At 37.6% G+C, this 25,299-nt stretch overlaps 3 protein-coding genes across 3 annotated transcripts in view; 2 read left to right on the forward strand and 1 right to left on the reverse strand.

Annotated features, from left to right (window-relative positions):
* Nucleotides 1-25,299, forward strand: part of LOC140156780 (28S rRNA (cytosine-C(5))-methyltransferase-like) — a 351,435-nt gene that overhangs the window by 210,355 nt on the left and 115,781 nt on the right. The window lies entirely within an intron of this gene.
* Nucleotides 764-20,919, forward strand: LOC140156778 (leucine-rich repeat-containing protein 34-like). The gene is made up of 9 exons (XM_072179741.1): nt 764-810; nt 9,476-9,623; nt 13,830-14,019; nt 14,902-14,985; nt 16,588-16,716; nt 17,400-17,650; nt 18,317-18,472; nt 19,479-19,605; nt 20,219-20,919. Exons 2-9 carry the CDS (start codon nt 9,508-9,510, stop codon nt 20,390-20,392), a joined length of 1,227 nt encoding a protein of 408 aa, XP_072035842.1. The 5' UTR covers nt 764-810; nt 9,476-9,507; the 3' UTR covers nt 20,393-20,919.
* LOC140157662 (uncharacterized) lies at nt 2,540-6,107 on the reverse strand. The gene is made up of 2 exons (XM_072180902.1): nt 5,478-6,107; nt 2,540-4,705 (listed from the first exon to the last, which is right to left on the reverse strand). Exons 1-2 carry the CDS (start codon nt 6,105-6,107, stop codon nt 2,540-2,542), a joined length of 2,796 nt encoding a protein of 931 aa, XP_072037003.1.

The raw sequence follows: 25,299 nt of genomic DNA on the forward strand, positions 1-25,299 counted from the left end.
GTGAATTCCTTAAAATTTTGCACAACCAGTGTCTTGAGATTTACTCTCTTCCATTCAGTAGTAGCTTCGCTGCCTCACGACCCTCAACTTGTTGACTATTAACTTGTTATGTTTTGCTGTTTCCCTCTACGTTATCGTCTACCTCACTCCTCCTCCTTTTCTTCCCCTTTCCTCCTTTTCCCCTTTCCCTCTCCTCTCCTTTCTTTTTCTTCTCCCTTCCTCCCTTTTCCTCTCTCTCTTTTTTCTGCTCAAGGCATTATTTCCTCAATTTTGACTGTCATTTCCTAGGAGCGGTGCTCCCCGCTCCCGCACAATTTGCATCCCTGCCTAAATCATAAAAAAAGAGTTAATTAGAAATATAATTGGTTTTGTTTTGAAGCAGTGATTTAAAAACTCTGAAAAGTGCCCAAAGTTACCCAATTTTACGGTATCCACTTACGCCATCTTACCCTACATCTGAAACTTTGGAAATTAACAAATTGACCTTTTCGGTAAATCCCATAACCCTTTGCGAGTACACCTGAGAACTCGTCATTTGACGTCACCGTCGACTTGCAATGCGCAGTAACGATGTTCGATAAACGATGTGCGCATCGGCGCGGAGCGGCGTGACGCAGAATGACGAGTTCTTAGGTGTACTCGTAAAGGCTTATGGGATTTACCGAAAAGGTCAATTAATGATGTACGAAAAAAAAAATATCGCGCCCGCGCCCGTCCCCCGGCACTGTTCCATTTTAAAGGAAATTTTATAGCCGACATGCGATATACGATAAGGTCAAAGTTCAAAAGCATAGCAACACAACAAATTTGGTAAGCCGGATTAAAAAAAAAACCGACGATATTTATAGATGTTTCTGCTTTAAAATGTAACTTTCCACATTGTGTGTGTGAAGATTGGTCTCTACAAGAAGTACTTTGTCGTTTTGGAAAAGTTTGCATTGAGCACGAATGTCAATCAATGAGTGGCAGTGCCAGTGCCAGTGGCAAAATGTTAAGCTTACCGCCACCACCGGTACTCTACCGGCCATGCATGCCTAGCTCGTTCACGTAGCGGTTTCGTTGTCCCACTGGCGATCGGAGTGTTATCGTCAGAGCACCTCGGACTAATGCATGCTGTTACGTTCACTAGCACTGCCGGCTTATCTTCTTAATAAAACTATGAAATCACACCATCAGGCGAAGTTTTACCATAATTCTTAGACTAGTTAGACTGTCCTTTTATTCCTCTCTCTCTTTTTTCCAATTCCTTCCACTTATTATTTTTCCTCATTTTCCTCGCGCAGCTCTTCCTCAAACGCAAATCTCACCGCGTCGCTCCCAAGACAACGCTGCGCTTACACTCGCTGAAATCCTATTAATATCATGACACTCCCGAACTCCTATATGATTGTGTCAATCATCTGAAAATTTTAGTGAGCAGTGCAGTTTTGTCTTCTTGATCGTGCACACAACTTATCAAAATTTTTACAGAAATTTCCAGCAAAATTATATTTAACTGAAATTGCCAATATGACTTTTTCCAAATTGATAAAAGATTGAACTGTATGCATCATTTTTCAACTTCTTCAACTTGTGCATGCATAAACATGCTGAAATTATAATAAGCCAGAGCTTTTTCTGACATTTTGTACAATACTGAGGAAAACTGTATTGTTCCTCATTATGGTAACTCTTTTCTCTACCACTTGCTATTAAAATAAAATACTTAGGTTGTATTAAACATGACCAACCTATAGTACTTTTATCAATGATAAGACTTTTGGTTCGCATGACACAATAATTATCATAAAATTAAATTCGCTTTAACATATATACATACAACATATTTTATGTTGTGATTGTATCTTCATTTCATGACTCCAAAAGTTCTTTTAACATATGTACATTTACACAAATTTCACAGATGCATTTTAACGCTAATTATTAAAATATGCCTTATACAATGTATACGGACCCTTATACAATTATACTGGTTTTATGCTGTTTGAATTGCACATTTTTAGCATACATCTGAACAGTTATTTAACTGTTTATCTCCTGCTTAAGCCATCTGCATTTGCATTGGCTACACCTTTTCTATACTCTATGCTGAAAGTGAAACTGCTGTAGGATTAAAGACCATCTCATTAATCTATTGTGAGTGGTTCGTGTGTTTTCAAGCCATTTTAATGCCTGATGGTCAGTAATAACTGTAAACTTTTGTCCAAATAAATAGTACCTGAGTTTGTTGATTGACCACACAATCGCTAAACATTCCTTCTCAGGGACTGAATAGTTGACTTCATTTGGCTTAAGTTTCCTGCTTAAGTATACTATTGGGTGATCTCTGTTATCATGCATCTGACTTAAAACACACCCAATTCCAAATTTTGATGCATCTGTTTGCACCATAAATGGCTTCGTGAAATCTGGTGTACGTAGAATTGGTTTACTAGTTAGGTTTGATTTCAACTTGATAAATGCTTCTTTGCAGTCTGGTTTCCAAGCTACTGTATTGGGAACATTCTTTTTTGTAAGATCAATGAGTGGTTTTGCAATCTCAGCATACTTGAACAAATTTCCTGTAATATCCAGTTAGTCCCAGAAATGCCCTTACATTTTTCTTTGTAATGGGAGTTGGGAACTTTTCAACAGACTCTAGTTTGTCTACAGTGGGTTCAATTTGCTCATTTCCCACTTTATGACCTAGATATGTGACTTGTTGAAAAGCTATCTTTGACTTAGCTGGCTTGATTGTTAAACCTGCATTCTGAATTTTTCCTAGCACCACATCTAAGTGTTCTAGGTGTTCTTCCCAAGTGTTTGAATATATACAGATATCATCTATGTATTGTTTACAAAATTCAGAACAGTCTTGTAGTACCGTGTCCACTAATTTCTGAAAAGTTGCACTACTATTTTGCATCCCAAATGGCATAACATTATACTGAAATTGACCAAATGGTGTTACAAATGCCGATTTAGCCTTTGCCTGTTCATCTAAGGGAACTTGATAAAAACCCTTTGTTAGGTCAAGTGTTGAAATATACTTTCCTTTTGCAACTTCATCAAGTATTTGGTCAATTCTAGGCATGCAATATGGGTCAAATTCTGTAATTTTGTTTAAGGCACGATAATCTGTACATAACCTTATGTCTCCATTTGGCTTTGCAACTACAACAATAGGTGAGGCATAAGCACTGGTGGTGGGTTCGATTACACCCAACCTCAACATACCATCCAGTTCCTCTTTCACCTTTTGTTTGAGTGCATGTGGTGTCCTATAGGCACGTTGTCTAATTGGTACTTCACTTGTTGTCTTCACTGTGTGACTGATCACATTGGTTCTACCTGGTACATCAGAAAACGCTTTACTATGAGCTTTTAAAACAGTGGACATTTCCTTTTTCTGTATTTGTGATACAGATTCACAGATAGTTGTGTCTTTCCATGTTTGTGTTTGTGTGTATGTAGGACCAATGTTGTCTTCTAGAAATTGTGTTTCTAGCTCATTGTCTTCTTCTTCACTCAACGTTCCCACACCGATTTCTTGTACTACTCCAGTTACACAGTAACAGTTGTAGATATAGTCTGTATGCTCCCTGCTATACCATTTTTTTTTTTGGTTTGCATGTAAGACTCGTTTGGATTTTCTTTTGTCAGGCATTATTATTTCATAATTGGCATCCCCAATTTTCTTACTTATTTTGTAGGGCCCCTGCGATTTTGAATCCAATTTTCCTGCTCCTTCTGGCAAGAACACCAATACTTCCTCCCCTACCTGATATGTCCTGTCTTGTGCATGTTTGTCATAATAATATTTCATTTTCTTCTGACTGATTTCTTTGTTTGCCCTGGCACTTGCCATCCATTTAGTTAAATTTGCTGACATTTCTAGGAGGTGTTCTGCCACATTTTGAGGTTCTTTGGTTTGTTCAAGCCATCCCTCCTTAATAAGACTTAGTGGTCCCCTAATTTCCCTACCATAGAGTAAGTGAAATGGAGAATATCCAGTTGCTTCACATGGCACCTCTCTGTATGAAAACAGAAACAGGGGTATTTGATCATCCCAATTTACTTTCTGTTCTTCAGTTAGTGACTTAATCATGAGCTTTAGTGTCTCGTGGAACCTTTCAGTCATACCATTCATTTGTTGATGATATGGTGTAGTAGGAATTTGTTGAATTCCTAATCTTGAGCACATATCTTTGACTACGTGGGACATGAAATTTGTGCCTTGATCATGAATGATCTCTGATGGTAGGCCTACTCTAGAAAATACAGTGATTAAAGCATTTGCTACCGTGCTAGCCTTCTGATCTGGTAAGGGGATGGCTTCTGGGTATCTCGTGGCATAATCACATACTGTTAACATACACCTGTTCCCCTTTTCAGTGACTGGCAATGGGCCTACAATGTCAATTCCCACCCTTTTGAAGGGAGTGTCAATTATTGGCATTGGCTGAAGAAATTGTCTGTTTTTCACCATTGACTTGTACTGACATTCTGAACAGTTTTGACAGTATTTTCTGACTTCAGCAAATATACCTGGCCAAAAGAAATGGGCAGTAATTCTGTCTGTAGTTTTCCTTATACCCATGTGCCCTGCCTTATCATGTGCAATTTCAATTAGTTGCTGCCTATATTGCTTAGGTACAATAATTTGCTCATCTACCTGTCTCTTTTGTTTTCTGCTTGGGACCCACTTTCTCATCAGTATATCTGCCTGTTTATAAAAACAAACATTGTGATTGTTGATATCCGATTTTGGCACCACATTGTCACGCATACACCTTGTAGTGTATCATCCTCATTTTGCATTTTTTTAGTGCTTGCACATCACTTTGTAACACTAACAGGTTGTCAGTTTTATCCTGCTTCTTGGTACCCTGTACATTTGCTTGCTCATCTACCTGTGATTGTACATGGTCATTTGAATTAACCTGAGTTGGTTTATCATTAACGTGTTGATGTGACTGTTGTGTTGTCATTTGTGAAGTAGGCCTACATGTTCTGTTTACACCTTGAACTTCAGAGTTGTTCTCATAACTTTGCAAATTTCCCTCACCTTGTACCAAATTATCAATTTCTCGGGCTTTTTGTGCTCTTGTCATTACCAGCTAGATAGGTTTTGCATTAAGCCAATCTGACCATGTATCAATGTCTTGTCCTAGCAAAACATCGTGTGTAATTCCCTCAAGTACAGCTACTCTGACTTTACCTGAAATTACTTGACAATCTATGTTTACTTCAGCTAACGGTGCAGTGATTTACACCATTTATGCCTTTCAATAAAGTGTATTGACCTTGCAAATAGTTTTCTTGAGGTACAAATTTTGCATCTACCGCTGTATGTTCACAGCCTGAATCACGGTATATTCAACCCTTTTCCTTCTACTGTCCCTCAATAATGAACAACTCATTTGCCTTTGAACTCCTAGGAGGGCCATGATTTGCTTCTTGTTTTGCACCATATGGCATTTCACATCTGTACATACTTGCGGCATTTCTTGTGCCTGTGCGTGCAGTCTCTTGTCTATTTTGATATTTTTGGTTTCCGTAGAAATTTGTTTTACCACCGTTTGATGTTGACGTTGGTTATCATTTTTGCCTGTATTATATACACCATTGCTTACTGAACCATTTACATTTGGTTTTTGATATGGTTGTGCTCTCGATTGCTGATTTGGAGCAAATTTCCTGGGTTCTTTTGATCCCTGTTTGTACTGGCAACTTGGATTTTGTTTCCAGTAATTTTCTCTGTGACTCGCATACTCTTCCGCTTCCTTGGCCATCTCTTCAACATCTTTGATTCCCTTATCTAATAAGTACTTTCTCATATCCGCAGGTATTCTTTCCATTATTTGTTCTCGAATCATCAGGTTTATGATGCTTTCGGCATCATCTGATTTGACATCGGAATACTTCACCCAACATTCAAAATTGTGCGTAAGTTTTTGAATGTATGCGGTCACACTCTCGGTTTCTAATTTCCTTATATTTCTGAATTTTTTTCTATATGCTTCAGGTGTTAATTGAAAAGCCTTCAATATTGTTGTCTTCAGGGTCTCGTAGTCATAACCTGGTGTTAGTATTCTGTTTTGGGCCTCCCTCGCTTTACCCACCATACACTCTGACAGTCTTCTAACCCACGTATCTTCTTCCCAACATTCACGCGTAGCATGGTTTTCAAATGCAGTAAAAATGTATCAACATCTTGCCCATCGGTTAATTTTACTTTATATCTGTCAAATTTCCCATTTCCACTTACATTACTGCTTGTTTCACTAGTAATGGTACTAATACTAGTTTTTTTTTTTACTTCCAATTTCTTTAACTCTATCCTTTCCTTGATTCCAGTTCTAATTGCCTTTCCCTTGATTCCAGTTCTGCTTTTTGCATGCGTTCTTTTGACTCCAGCTCCATTTTAAACTTTTGCATTTCAAATGAAGAATTTCCCTCAGGTGTTTCCACCTGTTCTTGAACTTCTTGACTCACAACAGACATTTTTGTGTGCGATCTTAGAACTCTGTCTGATGTTATAGACATAGACTTAAAATCACATGCATATACTGAAATTATAGAAGTATAAATTTCCTTAAAATGATCTAATATTACTACAACAAGTTTTGTTTTTGATACTGAACTGAACTAAATATGAGTCTTAACTATACAAATTTACTAGTCTAAGCATCTGTGAAATTTGTATGTACATATTTACCGATGATGATATGCATTATCTTCTTCTCTTCTTTCTTCTATGCTAATATCTTCTTTCTTCTTTGTCTTTGGTAATTCCTCTGTAATTTCTTCTCTTCTTCCAATCGAACATCAGTTAATCAGTCCTGGTTCCTCTTCTTTCTTCCAATCCAACAGTTATTCAGTTGCGTCCTCTTCTTTCTTCCAATAATACAACAGTTATTCCGTTTTATGCGTCCTCTTCTTTCTTCCAATATACAACAGTTATTCAGTTGCGTCCTCTTCTTTCTTCCAATACAACAGTTCTTCAGTTGCGTCCTCTTCTTTTTTCTAACACAACAGTTCTTCAGTTCTGTGTCCTCTTCCTTCTTCTTCCTTCTTGGGGCTAGCTCACAATGTTTCTTCTTCAAAGTTGAACTAGTCTTTGCCGACTTTGAATTGATATCGTTGTCGATTTCCAAGTATCGTTCTTCAAAAACTTTGTTGATGTTTTCTTTGGCGATTTTCCAGTTTCTTTCTTCAAAAACTTTGTTGATGTTTTCTTTGGTAATTTTCCAGTTTCTTTCTTCGGAAACTTCGTTGATGTTTTCTTTGGTAATTTTCAGTTTCTTTCTTGAAAACTTCGTTGATGTTTTCTTGGTGATTTCTTTGAGTCTTTCTTAGGCTATTTCTTGGAAATGGCGTACCTGTAGATTTACTTTTTCCGCTGCCACCATGTTACGTTCACTAGCACTGCCGGCTTATCTTCTTAATAAAACTATGAAATCACACCATCAGGCTTAAGTTTTACCATAATTCTTAGACTAGTTAGAGTCCTTTTATTCCTCTCTCTCTTTTTTTCCAATTCCTTCCACTTATTATTTTTCCTCATTTTCCCTCTCTCAGCTCTTGCTCAAACGCACATCTCACGGCGTCGCTCCCCCGCACAACCCGCCGCGTTACACCGCGGGAACCCTATTAATATCATGACACATGCCATGCCATACATGGACTACCCGTCTTAATTAAGGGGGTTTAATAGGGGAAATAAATTACCCAACATATTGTTCCTTTGATTCCGATTTTATTTGCCGACCGGCTATATTTGTTACGCGAGAACCCTTAAAGGAGTATTTCATGATCCTAACATCCTCTTTTAATGACATTTTTCAGTAGGTATCCATGATGGCATGACTTTTGAAAAAAGCTTATTCCCAAAATTTCAGTTGATTCCGATTTTGCGATTGCGAGTTATGCATGATTTAGTGTATTACACTGCTCCATAGCAAGGGAGGCCACTGGCACTGTTGTAATACGAAATTCAAATTTGGCGATATTTTTGCTAAACGAATTAATCTGCAACTTGCAAGAAATTTTTGGTACATTAATTATAAACATTATGTAGCCAGAGGTATCCAGTGTGGTATAAAAATCTCAACTTTTTTTGAGAAAAGTGGGGGATGAGGCTGTGGATCACGAAATGCCCTTTTAACTTCGAATTTGCACTGCACGATAACTTTGGTTTAATCATGTTAATGCATTCGATACTACCGCGTTACTATCGAGTATCGTTTTTCGGTTGGACAGCGGTGCCGGTGTAATTTTATGCAACAGAGGTTTATTTATTCCCATCAGTTATTGTTGAAATTTGGATGAAAGTTATTTTGACGAGTCACTCAGTCAGGACTCTTTTGAGCAAGATTTGCCTAGAGGCTAGTTTCATCATGTTCATTGTAATTTGTATTTTATTTTTGGACAGTCTAAAATTTTGCTGAAGCGTAATTTAACAATTTGATGCGATCGCCTGTCGTGATTGGCCAATGCGGCTGTGTTTACTTCTGAATTTCCGTTGCTTTACACAGTGTCATGCTTCAATGAATCTGACTAGATTTTGAAATGCAACTATGGTCTCTAGCTAGCCTAGATCTAGAATGCGAAGCTATCAGTGAGCAAATTCTTGGCTAATTGCTAGACTTCTCGAGCAAGCTATTCATAAAAGTGGCATCGAGATAAAAATAGAAGGAGAGCCCATCCCCACTGCCGTAATGCCCTCAAAATATGTCCTTTATCGAGGGCGACGGCAGTCACTTGCCGTGCCCTCTACTTTGCCGTCGGTGCCCCAGCCCTGCCCCTTAATCATTATAAAGTCATCTATCAGACTGTGTGTTTTCTTCGCTTTTGAGAAATTGCCTTGGTGCCCTTCAAGTTTTCAACAGTTGCTTTGATGCCCTCTTGATATTAGTATTACAAACTGCCGTGCTGCCTTGCCTTTTCAGGGCAATCCAAGGCAATTGTAAATCAACTTGCCCTAAAAAAGTTGCCGTGCCCTCCAGATCCTCCATAAGCCCAATCGCTATTGTAACTTCCGGTTTTTGGGAGCAGTTTTGGGACACTTTGACCTCTGACATATCGGGAAAATTGCTGTAATTATTAATAATTAATTTATTGTAATATATTAAATGTTATCATTATAAATAATAAAAATAATTAATTTATATAATAACCAAATTTCGCAATGTAAAATATAGTGTCTAAAATCCTTATATTTATACTAAATTCGCTTGCCAGGTTTTTTGGATAAAGTGTTTACTTTTTGAAAAGAAAAAAAAAATTCCATATTTTATTTCAAGGAACGTTAGGAACACTTGAAATAGCTGGAACGTCAATATCGGAACTAAAGTCATATCGGTTCAGCTCTATCTCATACATGTATACAGTTTATTCACTATGACCCAGCCAGTTTCATCATGTGCTTCTAAGGCTTATTTTGTCAGATAAATATACTCTTTAAATGTAACTTTTTTTGTTGTTGTTTCAGAATGCAGGTATAAATCTATCTCTGTATCCACCATGTCAGACCCAGGCAGTGTTATGACTCGATATGAAGAAGTCTGTGAAGAAAATGAAAACAAACCAAGTGATTTTATCATCAAAGTTCTTGATATGGAAAAAGAAGAGCAGATAATGTGAGTACAGATGTTGTTAGTTTCATAAATGTGTTTCATTGCAATTCCTGCAGGTGGTAATGAACTCCTGGAATATTAAGTGGTAAATTTCCCTGAGGATTTTATTTTTGTAAATTTCACAAATAGAAGTTAGATTGCAAATTAACAACACATGAATATAGGTGTACATCCATATCAAAAGGATGCCCTTATCGCATCGGCTGCTACATGTGTCTCTTTTTACTTAATAGCTACAATGTAGGAATGAATTGTGTAGACTCATCTCAAGTTAAGTTCAATTCAAATCACCCAAGTCATGGTTTAGGACTGCAGAGAACTTTCCCAAACCATGTGATTTGGGGATGATTTGAAGTGACCACCACTTGATAAGCCTGGTATTCATTCCTAGCTATTTATGACAAAAGAGACTCATGTAAAGTTGGTTTGGCTTATCTAAGGCGGAAATTATTCGGCTTTTGTTACTGTGTGCAATGTCTTAGCTAGCCTGCCACCCGTCTGGCCGTCATTTTAGACGGGGAGTTTGCTCCTGGGACGGGCAAAATTAATGCCTTTGACAGATGCTACATTATAATTGTAGGTGTTTAGAAAGACTGTTGACCTTTTTAGTAATCCAGGTTTGCAAAACAAGGCTATAGCAGCACATATTTGAACTCTTTGAACCCCCCAATGGGCTGTAGAAGTCTGGTAAATGTTTTAAAGGTCAAATTGGGACAGGCACATTTATTCAAATGACGGGCAAATCTGAATTTCTAGCTAAGACCCTGACTGTGCGCGTCAATAAAGGCCCAACTCACGCTCCCATAAATTCACATAAGGCCACTCACACATTACACAACGCACAGCTAGCGTAAGCATTGCGCTCAACTGCGTGCATGTTCAATACATGGTGTTATGAGTCTTATTTTTTCCACCTTATATGAGCCAAACAAACTTTAGCAGCTGACAAGTGCATCCTTTTGATGTGTACACATATGAACTTTATATACTATATACTATTAAATTGATAAGGCATGAATTTTGCAAAATACCAACATGCACAAAAGTTCAAAAATAACCACTTAAGCGATTTTGACAGGCAGGGGGGTGCATTTTTGGCAAGCTGTTTGGAAATTTTACCGGCAATTTTACCCCATAATTATTGGCCTTAAATTAAGAAGAAAAAAGAACCAGGAACAATGCATCACATTATTTATTAAATTGAGAAGCATTTTGTCAACATGTGGTACTGATTTCAAGATAGACAATCAACTTTTTCAGAGATGATCACAGCCATATCTTAAATTCTTAACATCCTCATATAATTTCAATATAGTTGTGAACTTAAATTTCTCTCATCTTGTAAGTATTTACTTTTAAAGAAATAAAGGGTAATGCATTATCCGTTACACCCAAATAATGTGTCAGAGGGAGCAAAAATGTAAATAATGGGTGTGGCGCAGCCGAACCCATTATTTAAACGTTTTTACTGCCGAGGACACATTATTTGAGTGTAAAGGATAATGCTGCACCCTTTATTTCTATTCTATTACCACAAAATAGTGCGATTTAAAGAGAAAATACCGTTTTTGCCCAAATATCTGAAGTTATTTACCTCAAGGTGTAGCGCGTATGCGTAGCCAAAGCGTAAGTGACAGTGAGTATTGCGGAAATATTGAACGCGTATCCAAGCGTAATTCTTTGCATAGAATGTGTAACGGCGCTTATACTGCATGATCTGCATCGCGCTTTAATTGCGGTGCGCTGTATGCGAGAAGAGCATAAAAGTTTGTTGCCTTGGCCACTTTATTGTTAATTAATGGTCTTTCATGTGATGTGTTTCAACAAATCAAAGTGCACGATTTTGAATAATGGATCATAGGGGTAATAGAATACAATATAAAATGCATAGTATGAAAATTTGTTTCCAATTATTAAACTGTTAATCATCTTTTTACTCTCTTTGGTCACCAGACAATATAAAAAGAACCTGTGAGTAATTGAGTCAATTTATATGATTTACTTGTCTGTTACATGTATATACAGCTCATTGTTACAGTATGTATCAGGGGCACCCATAACCTTCAAACCTCTAGGGCTGGTATAAGCTCACCTGGTAGTGCTGAGTGGCAGAAATGTGTCAAAATATGCTGATTGTACATGTTTCTGATACAGACCCATCCAGCTGGGCGCATTATTGTATGCTTTACCATATATTCAACCAACATAACATTCCTCCCCTAATAACCACCCCATGGAATCTGTACGTCAGTACAAACAAGTTTTGTCAAAAGTCTAAACAATATTCCCATTATAAACTTGCGTGCTTAGGATTAATGCTTTTGACTTCATGTATACACATAATACACTACATTACATGTAGATGGAATAGATGCAATACATACATTACATATGTTACTGTATGTTTAAGTTTATAATGTGTACATTTTGACTACCATTTCATAGTTATAATGTTTTAGTTGCTTGGTTATCAAAAATTTCCTTCACCCAATGGAATTTGGGGAGCTGCACAGATAATTGGTGAATGTTACAATCTTAAGTGCAGATAGGTCTGCGCCAGGGTCGGCTGCAACTGGCCTACAGTAAAATTAAGTATTTCTTGGCCAAACTGAAACACTATAAACGCTAGTTGGTCCGCGATAAATACACACGAACATAGCGCGGTACAGAAGAAAGCATACACACGTCTTACATTGCGTATACGCTTATTTGGCAAAAAAATAGTTAATTTAATGTAGCAGATGCGATCTGATTGTCACCATGGCAGCGAAATTACAGCGCTTTGAATCCTTCAAGATCTAGCTGGAAAAATATATATCCGAAATTTATTTATTTATTATTATTCATTATTATAAGAAGTACCCCCCCAGAAAGTAATTGCTATGTTGAAACGATCCGCTCACTTAGTATGTTGAATACGGCAAATAATTATGTCATTCCAACCATTACCAACATCAAAACTGGTGTTTGGGCTTCAATTTCATCCCAAGTACTATAATCAGGAAGAACAGTCAGACACTGTTGAAAGACCTTGCAGAATTTACCATCACCTTAAGGGGTACTACACCCCTCGATAAATTTGTGTCTATTTTTGCATTTTTCTCAAAAACTAATAACACAGTGGTAATAAAAGTTATGTATATTATAGGGGCAAGGAATCCAATTACTACACTGGAATTTCATTGGCCCAAGACAAGTGGTTTGTTATTTATGATAAAAAATAAGGTACTGCTAGCATGTACCTCGTTTCCTATCATATATACTGAACCGTTTGTCTTGAGTCGCTGAAATTTCAGTGTAGTAATTGGATTCCTTGCCCCAATAATATACATAATTTTTATTACCAGTGTATTATTATTTTTTGAGAAAAATGCAAAAATAGTCACAAATTTACCACAGGGGACTAGTACCCCCTTAAAAGGAGAGCAAGCAATAAAATCATTTTTATTTGAACCTTTATTTTTATTATCAAAATTGGCAAAGAGGTCACTTGCTTGATCACTTGCTTTTAAAAGTGCTCAAATTGAACTCATTTTACACATCATGGTTTTCCACATTTGCCATAAATTTATAACAACATGTATTTGTTTTCCTTTCATCAAAACGACTGCATTTTTATTCGTTCAGTTTTGATTTCTTAAAACAACATCTGCGTTCATTTTGTTCATGTCATAAATGCTATTGAAAGAGATTGCAGCTGCAAATCATTTAGTTCAGCTCAGAATGTGTACGATTAATCTGGCTCACAGGTGGGCTCACAGGGCCGTTCCTTTTTTTCACAAATTTAAATAGAAGCTGTGAACAATGATTTTCACTGTCTGCGCTTGGTAGAAAAGCTGCAATCTCTTTCCTACCATAAGTCTTGGTTTCATCATTTGCAACCCATCCATATTCCACCTGCTAATTTGGATCGTCAGTTTGCTCTTACTTAGAAAGAGTAGAGTAATATCTTTGACAGATAAATTTATACATACCTATAGTATTAAAAAGTGTTTTTTTAACTCAAAATTAGATCAAATTGATCAATAAAGGCATACACATGTAGCAGCTAAAATTGAATATAGAGGACATAGCAGCACACATTTTTCTTATGGAAACCCTTTATACCGCAGATGCTTGCTTGATATCAAGTCTTAAAGGTAAAATTATATGCCCATTAACACACTGCACCTAATACTAATTATGTTATTGATTTTGTTTGTGCAACAGAGACCCAAGAGACACAATGGAATTCATTCTACCTGGAAACAACCACCTGCTGACAGACACGCGACTCAATGACACAGACGCCCTCATGCTGTACAAAACACTCGTTAACAACACCTATGTAACATCATTGGAAATGAAGTATAATGAGATTACTGATGAAGGTGCAAAACATATTGGAAAGCTCTTAGAGGTAGGTTTAAATAGAATGTGATCAATGATGGCCAAGTATTGCAAAATGTTCTTTTAGCAGACATACAATGAAATGACATTGGGTCACTCAAGTAAGCATTTTTTGGCAATCGCAGCAATATTTATAGCACACAGTTTGGTAGCAATTTGTAATATTACCCCAAATATTACTCAATTAAAGGGTGTAAAAATATGTTTAAAATATTCAAAATTTTCACTGTTCCCTGCACTCACATCATATTTTTAGACCAGTAACATTTTGGCATGTGCATAGCCAAATATGGAGGGATTGGCCCATCGAAGTATAGGGCAAAGATATTTTCAAAGCAAACTAGGAAAATAACTTTGGCAGAGTATATATTAATTATGACCAAATTTGACATGCATGGTCAACATTGACCTGCACTTAAGGGGGTACTACACCCCTGACCAATTTTGTGCCTATTTTTGCATTTTTCTCAAAAATTATAGCGCATTGGTGAGTAAGATATGTATATTATAGGGGCAAGGACTACAACTACTGCACTGAAAATTCAGCAACTCAAGGCAAGTAGTTATTGATTTATTGATCAAATATTGGTTTTCCCTCATTTTTGACTGTAACTCCACAACTGTTGTCTGTGCTGAAACAATATTTCCAGTGCAGTAGTTGTAGTCCTTGCCCCTATAATATACATATCTTACTTGTCATCAATGTTCTATAATTTGTGAGAAAAATGCAAAAACAGGCGAAAAATTGGGCAGGGTGTAGTACCCCCTTTACTTGAAATTTCTCTTCTGCTGCTGATCTGTAGATACTTTCTTATTAAATGTAAATAATTAGAGGAATAAATAGCACCGGCTCATATCCATGACCATGTCATTCCATTCTTTTTTCTAACAGGAAACCTGTGCTCTAGAGAATCTGAATTTGATGTGTAATGAGATTGGTCCAGAGGGCGCTAAACATATTGCAAAAGGCTTGCAGGTAAATATACACTCATTTCAACACATAATCATCATAACAGAGGTGTTTGTTGGTGTCTTCTTGTTGTTTCGTCATATTGTGACCCAAATATGACAGTTGCATTTAACTCTTCAAGTTGTTAATTTAATTTTTGTTTGACAAATCCAAAATTATTTACTCACTGACTTGAGCTTTACGCCATCCAGGCTGATGGCTTGATCACAAGTGATCTGGTCCACTGCATTTCCTGCAGTGTTTGGATGCAGTCTCACTTCTCGTTTGTTTTAGCAGTGGATCATATACGTGACGGAGAGAGAAAAAGCCGTCATATCACAGTTGATTGCTTTGGCTCCTTTCTTGCTTCTCTGATTCTTCTTGATGCGGCATTTGGTGAGTCTTTGTCTAATATGCTGGCCCCCTCCCAGTTGATTTGCATTTAATTCAGATTAGCAAGGAGGGGGCCAAGCAATCAACCGCGATCCACTGCTAAAGTGCTAAAACAAACTTTGATCCCGAGGAGTGAAATTGCATCAACTCCCCCATGCATTGGGCTATGCCTGTTTACATCCATATTATACCCCTATGGAAAACATTACCGTAATCTTCCACACAGGGATTTGCTAAACGGGTGACTGCATTTGAAATCTATCTATACACCCTGTATGGGAAATTAAGGGCATGCCTTCCATAGGGAATGTATGAATTTCAACTGGTATAGCTCATTATCATTTATTCATATCCAAAGAATGGTGAAGAATTGTTTTGTCACACTTGAATTGTTGTTTGATTTCATGAACAAATATGATGAATCTATTCACTATGAATGCATATATGTGACCATTGTTAAAACAATTTCGTGTGGGGGAGGTGTGTGCTTGTTTTCACTCTTCAACCATGGTTGTGAATGAGACTTATTTTCCTGTTATCGGGGACAGTCAAACAAGTATCCTGGTTCCATTTAGTGAGCTATGATACTGGGTCTATGTGTGTGTGGAAATGATTGGAAAGTGTCCTGTTGTAACCTGTAAGAAACTTGGGGAGCTGATCCTAGCTGTGAAGGTCTGTTGTGGAATGTCTAGGCTGTGGGCTTCTTAGCTGCAAGTCCTTGTATTGCTGTTTAATGGTTTATGAAATGATGTAGGGCTGTAGTGATCAGCAACAACCTGTAAAGTGTGCTGAGGCTTGTGGATCAACGTCCAGCCGGTGTTGTGCCTTTAAATTACCACACTTTTTTTAGAAAGATTTAAACAAAAACACTACTGGCAAAAGTATGTTCACTGATTCTGTGGCATTTTGTAATTGTTCACACCAATCATGTTGCTCTATACTAGAAACCATAATGAATGTGGTGTCCTCTGTCAAATACGCACAAAAATCACCCAAAATTGATTGGTTGGATATGTTTTGATAGTTGTGTGTGATATGTGTTTTTTTGTAAAAGTCCTCCTGAAATGGTCACAAGGGAACTGCATTTGAGAGGTGTATAAAGTGGGTCAAAAAGATATGTGTAAAGTGGGCCAACTGGGGACTATCCCTGTTTGAGAGTAAATGTGGGTAGGGGTGGGGTTAATCTAACCCCTTTACATGAGAATTAATCTTGCCGTTGTGTCATTTTATCCATAGATGAATGAAACATTACAGTCATTGGCTATAAATGGCAACAAAATAGGGAACCAGGGAGGCATGTACTTTGCTGGAGCTCTGCAAGTCAACACAACCATCAAGGAACTGGATGTGGGAGATGCTGATTTGGTAGGTTCTAGAAACTTGTGTACAAGTGGTTTCCCTTAAACCAAGTTTTTAGGTCTTTTTGCACAGTCAAATTGTGAGAGATCCTGTTTTTGCAAAATTTGGAAGATGGGATCTACCTGGACTCCATAATTTTGAGACTAATGCTGGTTTCATACTACCCTGCCGCTTGCCGCTGAGCGGCGTGGCGCACGCGTATTGCAGACAAACGGACACAATCAAGGCTTGTCATTGGTTGAAACCCCCTGCCGCTTGCCCCAGCGGCGAGCGGCAGGAAAGTATGCTGGAGGCTTTAAACTTCATAAATGGTACCATGTGATGAGGACCGAAAATTCTTGCTAGTAAATACTATCTATTACTACCGACCTGTGCCTCCACTATCTACAGCCATAATCTCATGTTTCATTCTCATAATACAAAGGGTATATTTTCATCGTCTATCACTTACTAGATGAAAATATCGGGTTTTTCTATATTCAAATCATTGAATATATGAACACATACATTATAAAAATTTTGTATGCCTTGAACTTTCACTTTACAATTGAAGGGGTACGGAAAGTGTGTGAACGTGTAAATCATATTTGATTTGTGCGTTAAAGTAAACCAAACCCTGTGTATAATGTTAAACTAATTGTTAATACATATGTCTGTAAAAAGAAAATTATTGTCTCTATCCAAACCAGGGTACCCAGAGCCTGATAGCCTTTGCCACAGTCCTCAATCATAACACCACTCTCAAAGCACTCTGCGTTAACCGTCCACTCCTGTTCAGTCATCAAGAAGAGACTACTGTCCACATGTCACGTATGTTGAAGGTCAACAGCACATTAGCAGAACTGCACCTGCAGAAGTGTGACCTGAGGGATTTTGGTGCAGAAAGACTGGTGGAAACTCTTGTACATAATGTTGGGCTGAAGTATCTTGATGTCAGGTGGTAAGTTGCAATATTTTGTATCTTTTTGAATGGATGACTGTTTTTGAGTAAGTTCATAAAGAGGGTCATCAGGGGAAGGATATCCTGTATGAAGAAGAACATGCTGGTACAATCACCTGTTTCGCCCTAACCATGTATGCATGTTCATGTCTTGACCACCCCTTCCTTGTTAGGGGAGTTTGCAGTTCTTTATACTACAGTTTGATCAGCTCGTAATTGGTGGGAAATGTTAGGTTATACCACTATGCTGAAAAATAGATCCACATTAAGAGTGCTATTAGTTGACCTGTCTGGTCTTTATTTTGCGTGTTAAAGAAAGTAGACAAAGTATAGGACTTGAATTAATAATTTGTGATGCTTCTGGCGAGATGTCACAAGAAATTTCTCAAAGTAAAATATTTTGATTTTAATCTGCGATGTTATAAGGTCCGCCTATTAACAAGCTGATCAAAGTATAACAGTACTAAACTCTCAAGTGATGTATTAAATGTTCTAAGAAGTCTCAATTATTAAGTGCACCTTTGACTATCAAAGTGCTACTATCAATTTTCAATACTTCATAAAAAGTTTATTTTGTATTCCATGTTTGCCAATTGAATAACGATTATGTATTACCTTTAACAAAAAGATGGTTTAACAGTCCTTCCTTATTATTTTTTTCCGCAGCAATCGAATCACAAGAGATGGAGCCAAGCAGTTTGCCCATCTCCTAAAAAAGAACACACCTCTTGAAGTTCTTGACTTGGGATTCAATAGGATAGAGGATGATGGAGCCATCTATCTGAGCGAGGCACTGAAATCTATGAATTCCAATCTCAAAACGTAAGTGTAGTCCAGTGGATAGGCAGGCCCTGTGGGGCATATTGGTTTGGGTGGGGATATGTTGCTAGGAGTCTAGAAACTGACCCAGTAATCATACCAAATTCAAAGAAAATATGTTTATGGTCTAGACTTTTTTTCTGTCCAAAATGAAGCTGCTTTTGTAGAAAACTTTACATTACATTTTGCAATCCTTCTCAGCTGCACAAAGGCCTGGTAATTAGACAGCCCTGAACCTAAATGCCTTTCTTCAACCTTTTGTGCACAACTTGACCAGAAACCCATGGACTGGAGTATCTGCACCAAATGTCCAGGAGTCTTCTTATATAGGCACTCCAAGTGATCCGTCCCAGTTGGTTCTGTTCTACATGAAACCAAATCCCACCAGGTTTTCAGTTTGTGGATGCACACAGGGAAACCAGAGTGAGATAGAATATGATCTGTGTGAGTTTTGAGCCGTACATGGGTATGCTTTGGCAAGATTGAATTCAACTGCCTTTACCAAATGGCGACTCCTGGTTTGGAAGTTACGTAAAGCTATTGGTCCCTGTCATCCATGTCTTCAAACCGGGTCTGTTATCTACACTCACCCTCATGGTCCCAGGGGCGTAGCTAGGATTTATTTGGGCCCAAATTTGAAAAATTTGAAAAGACCTTTCCCAAAATCTTAATTGACCAAGAAATCATAAAAACTTTTTTTGCTCGGAAATGGGCAAATTTGGACCTTTTTTGACAAAAAAAAGAGTAAAAACCCTGGAGTTTTTTCCCTCTAGGTACACTTGCAAAGTGGACTTTTTTGACTTTGGTGATTTTCTTCTTCTTTTTTTTTGGGTGGGAATGCCCCCCTGATACGCCCCTGCATTATCCTTAATTTATATTGTGCCAACAACACGCTTACCTGACTATAAATCTAAAGTTGAAGTTAAAGTAGACCACTATCAATCGCATAAGGTCACACATGCACCTGTTGGAATTATTCAAGTTATATTCTGATTTTGTTTGATTTCAGGTTAGTGATCACTAGTAACAACATCAAAGGGGCAGGATTGTGTGCAATAGCTAAATGTATGCATAGTAATGAAACATTGACTGCTGTCTACATATGGGGTAATCATCTCGAAGAACCAGCTTGTGTGGTAAGTATATATGTATGTATGCATGTATGGAATTGTACATAATTACACACCTTGATATACCTACACCCACCCACACACACTACCAACAACAACATGAAATCTGATCAAAAGCAAACACTTTTTCTACTTCCATGTGTTTACAGATACATACCACATTGGAAATTTTGTTTAATTGATAATGCCATTGTTAGAGCAATCACATAGACATACAATAATTAAATCAGGACAACAAAGCTATAAAAATGTATATCTGCATGGTTTACGCTAGCAGTATGCAAGTAAATTAAGCATGAATGGGACATAAATTTTATATTGTACCATATTTTGCACTAGGTGAACAAGGTACTGGCTATGCACCTGTTAGTTAGTGTGACATATTACCAGTGAGCTGAGGTACAGTCCAAAACCAAAAAGATGGGACTGAATTCTACATGACTTTGCACAAAAACTACTCCTGAGAATACTTTATATATTTTCTCGTTTTTTTTTTTTTATCTTATGACATGCCCAAAATTTCAGAGACTCACAAAACCTGTGTAAAAATGTCATGACCACTGCTCACTGTATAATAATATACACATGATTCATTCAGGATCTTTTCTTTTTCATGTAGGCTTTCAATGAACTTGTGGAGATGGAGAGACTGGATCTTGAAGACACTGATGTCAAACCATACACTGTAGATGGCCATGTCATGTTGTCAGAGTTAAATCATGGACTCAGGAAACACTACTACTGGAAACCACTGTATGGACCCGATATTGAAAACATGTCTGTTGTCATGTAAAAATAGATTTGTATGTGTGACTTTAGTGCCTCATGCTTCACCAAAGTAGAGATAGCAATTCTGTGAAGCACCGGTGATGCAGGCATATCAATGTGGTTGCCATGTATGTGTGTAGATATGAGTCAACATACTACAAGGGAAAATGTATTCATTACTCTCAGATTGACAGTGATGTCAACCAATGTGTATGGTATGTTTGTACAGACATAGTACATGTTTAACTGATAATCTGTAATGCCTTCAAGTGAAGGTGCTTTAAAATGAACCCCATGAGAACTTCCTGCCGATTGGCCAAAAAGAAGTTTTCATTATCAATTGGACTAATCAGCAACATTGTTGGAATAATTTCACCACACACAAAAATTTGGGTGAATTATTTACAAAGCTCCATTCTGATTGGTGATTAAAGTGAAGATATCAAGTAATTGACCAATCAGAGGCAATGTTAGATCGGTAGGTAGTGCTCAGTGGGTTAAACTTGATACCCTTCACTTTCAGGTTAGAACTGTATAAAGGGTCAATGTTATATTAGCAGGGGGGTACTACACCTCGATAAATTGTGTCTATTTTTGCTTTTTCTCAAAACTAATAACACAGTGGTAACAAAAGTTATGTATATCATAGGGGCAAGGAATCCAATTACTACACTGGAATTTCAGTGACCCAAGACAAGCGGTTTGTTATTTATGATCAGAAATAAGGTACCGCTAGGATGTACCTCGTTTCCCATCATATATACTGAACCGCTTGTCTTGAGTCACTGAAATTTCTGTGTAGTAATTGGATTCCTTGCCCCAATAATATACATAACTTTTGTTACCTGTGTGTAATTATTTTTTGAGAAAAATGCAAAAATAGTCAAAAATTTACCACATGGGTGTAGTACCCCTTAAAAGCACAGAAGGTATAACAATTTGAAAAATGGATACTTGATATTGAAAAAACCTTAATCTCGAGTTGATCTATAAATTTCCAGAATGAAAATGGAAAGTTATTGGTTTCTTATTGAAAACTGTTAACTGAATTGCCTTGTCAGCATACATTCCAAACTTGAAACACTTAAAAATAGGTGAAGAATTTTCTCAGTTTAATATCAGGGGTTGCCAAGTCAATTGCAAGCTCAAAACATGGGGCCACAATTACGACAACCCAGACATTGATAATCCAACTTTTAGGAAATAGGGTCGCCTTCCAAAAAAATTTTAGAAGCCCCTGCCTTAAATTGTTAAAACCAGTGGCGTAGCTAGGGGTTGTGGCACCCAGGGCTAAGGATACATAATGGCGTCCCCTCCCAAATACTTGAAACAAGTGCGCGCAGAGCGTGCGAAAATTTGGACAAATGGGGCCTATCACTCATTAATTTTAGTTAAAATTAAGTTGAATATCGGTCTTAAATTGATCTTTCAAATGAATTTTGCTGAAATGCACGCTATGCTTGAGGGTGCAGAATCGATGCTGAATTAGTCAATTCGGCGCCCCCCCATAAGGGTGGCGCCCAGGGCACATGCCCCCCTGTTGCTACGCCACTGATTAAAACTTTTGAAGTACACAACATAGCCATCCACAGGTACCAGCAAACCTGTACTTCAGTAACGAAATTGGAAGCGAAGTATATTTTTACCCTTTTCCTTGAATATGCTGTTTAACATACAATGTTGATTCGGTGAAATTTAAGTTGGATAATTTAAATTTATTCAAATGAAAAGTCAAAACGCAGTATTATTTGAAACAGCTGTTTTTGTTTTGTGCTATTAAATTAAGAATACTAAACAATTCCAAAATGTTAATATAAATAATAAAAACATTGCAGATTTTTATATACAATGTATAATTTTTAAATTTTGTAGATATAGATGAGTTGACTTCTGACGTCATTGCCTGGCAGTATGGGCACGCATCATCATTATTCCCATTGTTCCTTGTCTGGCAGTAACGTATGCGCTTGCATCATATTTTGTTCAGGGCCTGTGCTTTTAAAACTCCTGCCACATCACAATAAGGCTATTGAACAGTGTAGTGGTTGACTGGTCATATGGAGTTTGCTCAAGCATATCGATATACCAGTCCCTTGCCTTTGTTGATACACATTGAGGTCAACTCATCTATACATTTATAAATGTAACCAATAGACCATTTTGGTAATTCCCAAAAGCCTTTTTTTAAAGAAAGTGAGCGTATGTTAGCGTCTATTACGCAGATTAACACTGCCTGCTTGGCCAGATGAATGTGTGCATCGACGATGACATTATTATAGACTGGAATTACCGTAAAGGTGGCTTATCAGAATGCTTATTCCCATTCCGTCCATATAAATTATGCAATTTGTATATAGTCCGTCCAAGAGGTATATGTACAGATGACAAAATAAATTATAAACTCTTTATATAATACATAGTTGTATGAGTCTCCTTGATTTGATGATTGGTGTGAGAAGGCAATAACCTTAATCCTAGCCTAATCCCCTAATATGTGTTATGTATTCCATATTTGGTCACATGATGAAGATTTAGGAAACTAGGCCAGGATTCTGCTTTATACTGTTGTGACAAGTGCAATGAACCCTGGAATTAACTTGAACTAGTGACCAGCTATGGTAAAAATAGCTCAAGCATAAGGTTAAAAAAGTGTTTGTTTGCCCATAAATTTTGAGGGTCAATATCAATACTTTTTTTTCATGGACACTTCCACCCATTTCTTATATGGAATGAAAAACCACAGCTTACGTTAATTAAACTTGATGTTTTGATTGTGCTGTAGTCACAAAATATTTCTTAGAAATTATTACTATACTTTTGGGTTCGAACTGTATAAAGGATCAATGTTATATAACAATTTGAAAAATGAATACATGATATTGAAAATAACATAATCTGGAGTTAATCTATAAATTTCCAGAATGAAAATGGAAAGTTATTGGTTTCTTTTTGAAAACTTAACTGAATTGCCTTGTCAGCATACATTCCAAACTTGAAACACTTACAAAATAGGTGAAGACTTTTGTCAGCTTAATATCAGGGGTTGCCAAGGCAGTTGCAAGCAAGGTTCAGATAAATAAAATTTACCTTTTCAATGATTCTACTTGTTCAGTAATTCCTCCTGTTTTAGTGAACGCTCCCATTTACTCATCTAGCGAAGCGCAGGTGTCCTGCTAGTTTGTGGATCTCAAGATCCGTCGGGCGTATGGTAACAAAACCCGGTGGCAGGAACGATACACACCTGCTGATCACCCGATTAGTTTTTGGGCGAAAAGTATGCGCATTTAGTTGTTAATTTGCATTATTTATGCGGAACGCTTCTACAAATATGTTTGGAAATCTGAAGAAATCTGCCTTGTGGAGCTGTATCTGGGGATCCGTAAGAACCCTAAGCGCTATGACGATGAAACTTGGTAGGGGGTAGCATGACCAGGGGATCTCGACCTGATTCAATTTTCAGCGCAAAATATGGTAATTTATGCATAAAATGCAAAATCCTATTTTCTCAGACTAGGGGTCGCAAGTTCTTCAAACTTGATGGATGGGTGCATCTTCACCCCAGACAACAAGATTGTATTGGTTAGTGGGTCAAGGCCACCCGAGGTCATCCAGGGGTCATCTGAGGTCAAATTACTAAAACTGTCGTATGGGCACGAAACTTGGTGGGTACAGTCAACATTTAGAGCCAAATTTTCAGAAAGTCATTTCAAGCAAGGTCATCCGAGGTCACCAAGGGTCATCTGTGGTCAAATCACAAAAAACTGTCGTATGGGCACGAAACTTGGTGGGTACAGTCAAGGAGGATAGATAGAAGGAGAAGAAATAGATACGTAATGCTTTGTTCCTTTGATGCCGATTAGAGATTGCAACAGGCTATTTCATAAAAGTGGTACCATTGTTTCGAACAAAGGGGTTCCGCCATTAAATTGGTCACTGATCCGGCATCATATTAACGCTTTACCCAACAGGGGAGTATAAATAAGTGACCACAATAAAGTCATGTGTAAGGGCAGTCATGTGTAAAGTGGTACCATTGTTCTCACGTATCCCAAATGTGGTCTGGTCATTTTATCACTTTAAGGGGATCCAATATCGCACTTGGAAGAACCAGCATTTTTCAATAACTATCAACACTTGTGGGTACCAATCTTTTTGATACAGCTTGTATAGTAATTTGTTCTAATGTCTATGCAAAAGGAGCCAGTGGTTTCATCCTTAAAACAAATACACCATTCAATTACACCAGTGCAGATAGATAAGACCTTGGTAGGAGAGGCTGTCACTATCACTATCTTGATCTTGATAAGATGCCTATTGCACATCCTCGTACAAAAAATTTCGAAGACTATCCCCCCACGGGGGCAGTAATTCGGACAGGGCCTACCTTTCGTGAAATCGATTTGTATAAATATCATATCTATTTAGTCATTAATAGGTTTAGCATCTTTCATATAAATCAGAACATGCCAACAATAAGGACACCACTATACTTTTAACCGGAACTTATCACCATTGCACCTTTTGCGTAGTGATTTGGTGTAATGCACAGTATTTCAATGGGCCTATTATTGGACATTCTTATTCAATGGGTGCGTCTTGTAAAGAATTCACGTAATTTGATTGGTTTTCTGGTGTATAATATCTCACAATAGTTGATAGTGATATTAGTCAGGGCGCGCGCCGCCACGCAACGGCGGCACGCTTGTTGCTCCTCAATGATCACGCGATAGTGCGTTCGCCGGTAATACACGTGCGAGAACTAAGAACGCGATTCGGCGGCTTAGATGTTCGTGATGGTTTCGTTCATTTAAAACAACGGGGATGTTCTCACAAAAGTAACTTTATTTTTGTCTGAAAAAAGGCAGTTTTTCTCGCAAAAATTACATTAAAACTGAATAAGAATGAGAATAAAAGATAGGATTTTGTCTTTTG

This window comes from Amphiura filiformis, chromosome 7, assembly GCF_039555335.1.
Source record: "Amphiura filiformis chromosome 7, Afil_fr2py, whole genome shotgun sequence".
NCBI classification, from domain to species: Eukaryota; Metazoa; Echinodermata; class Ophiuroidea; order Amphilepidida; family Amphiuridae; genus Amphiura; species Amphiura filiformis.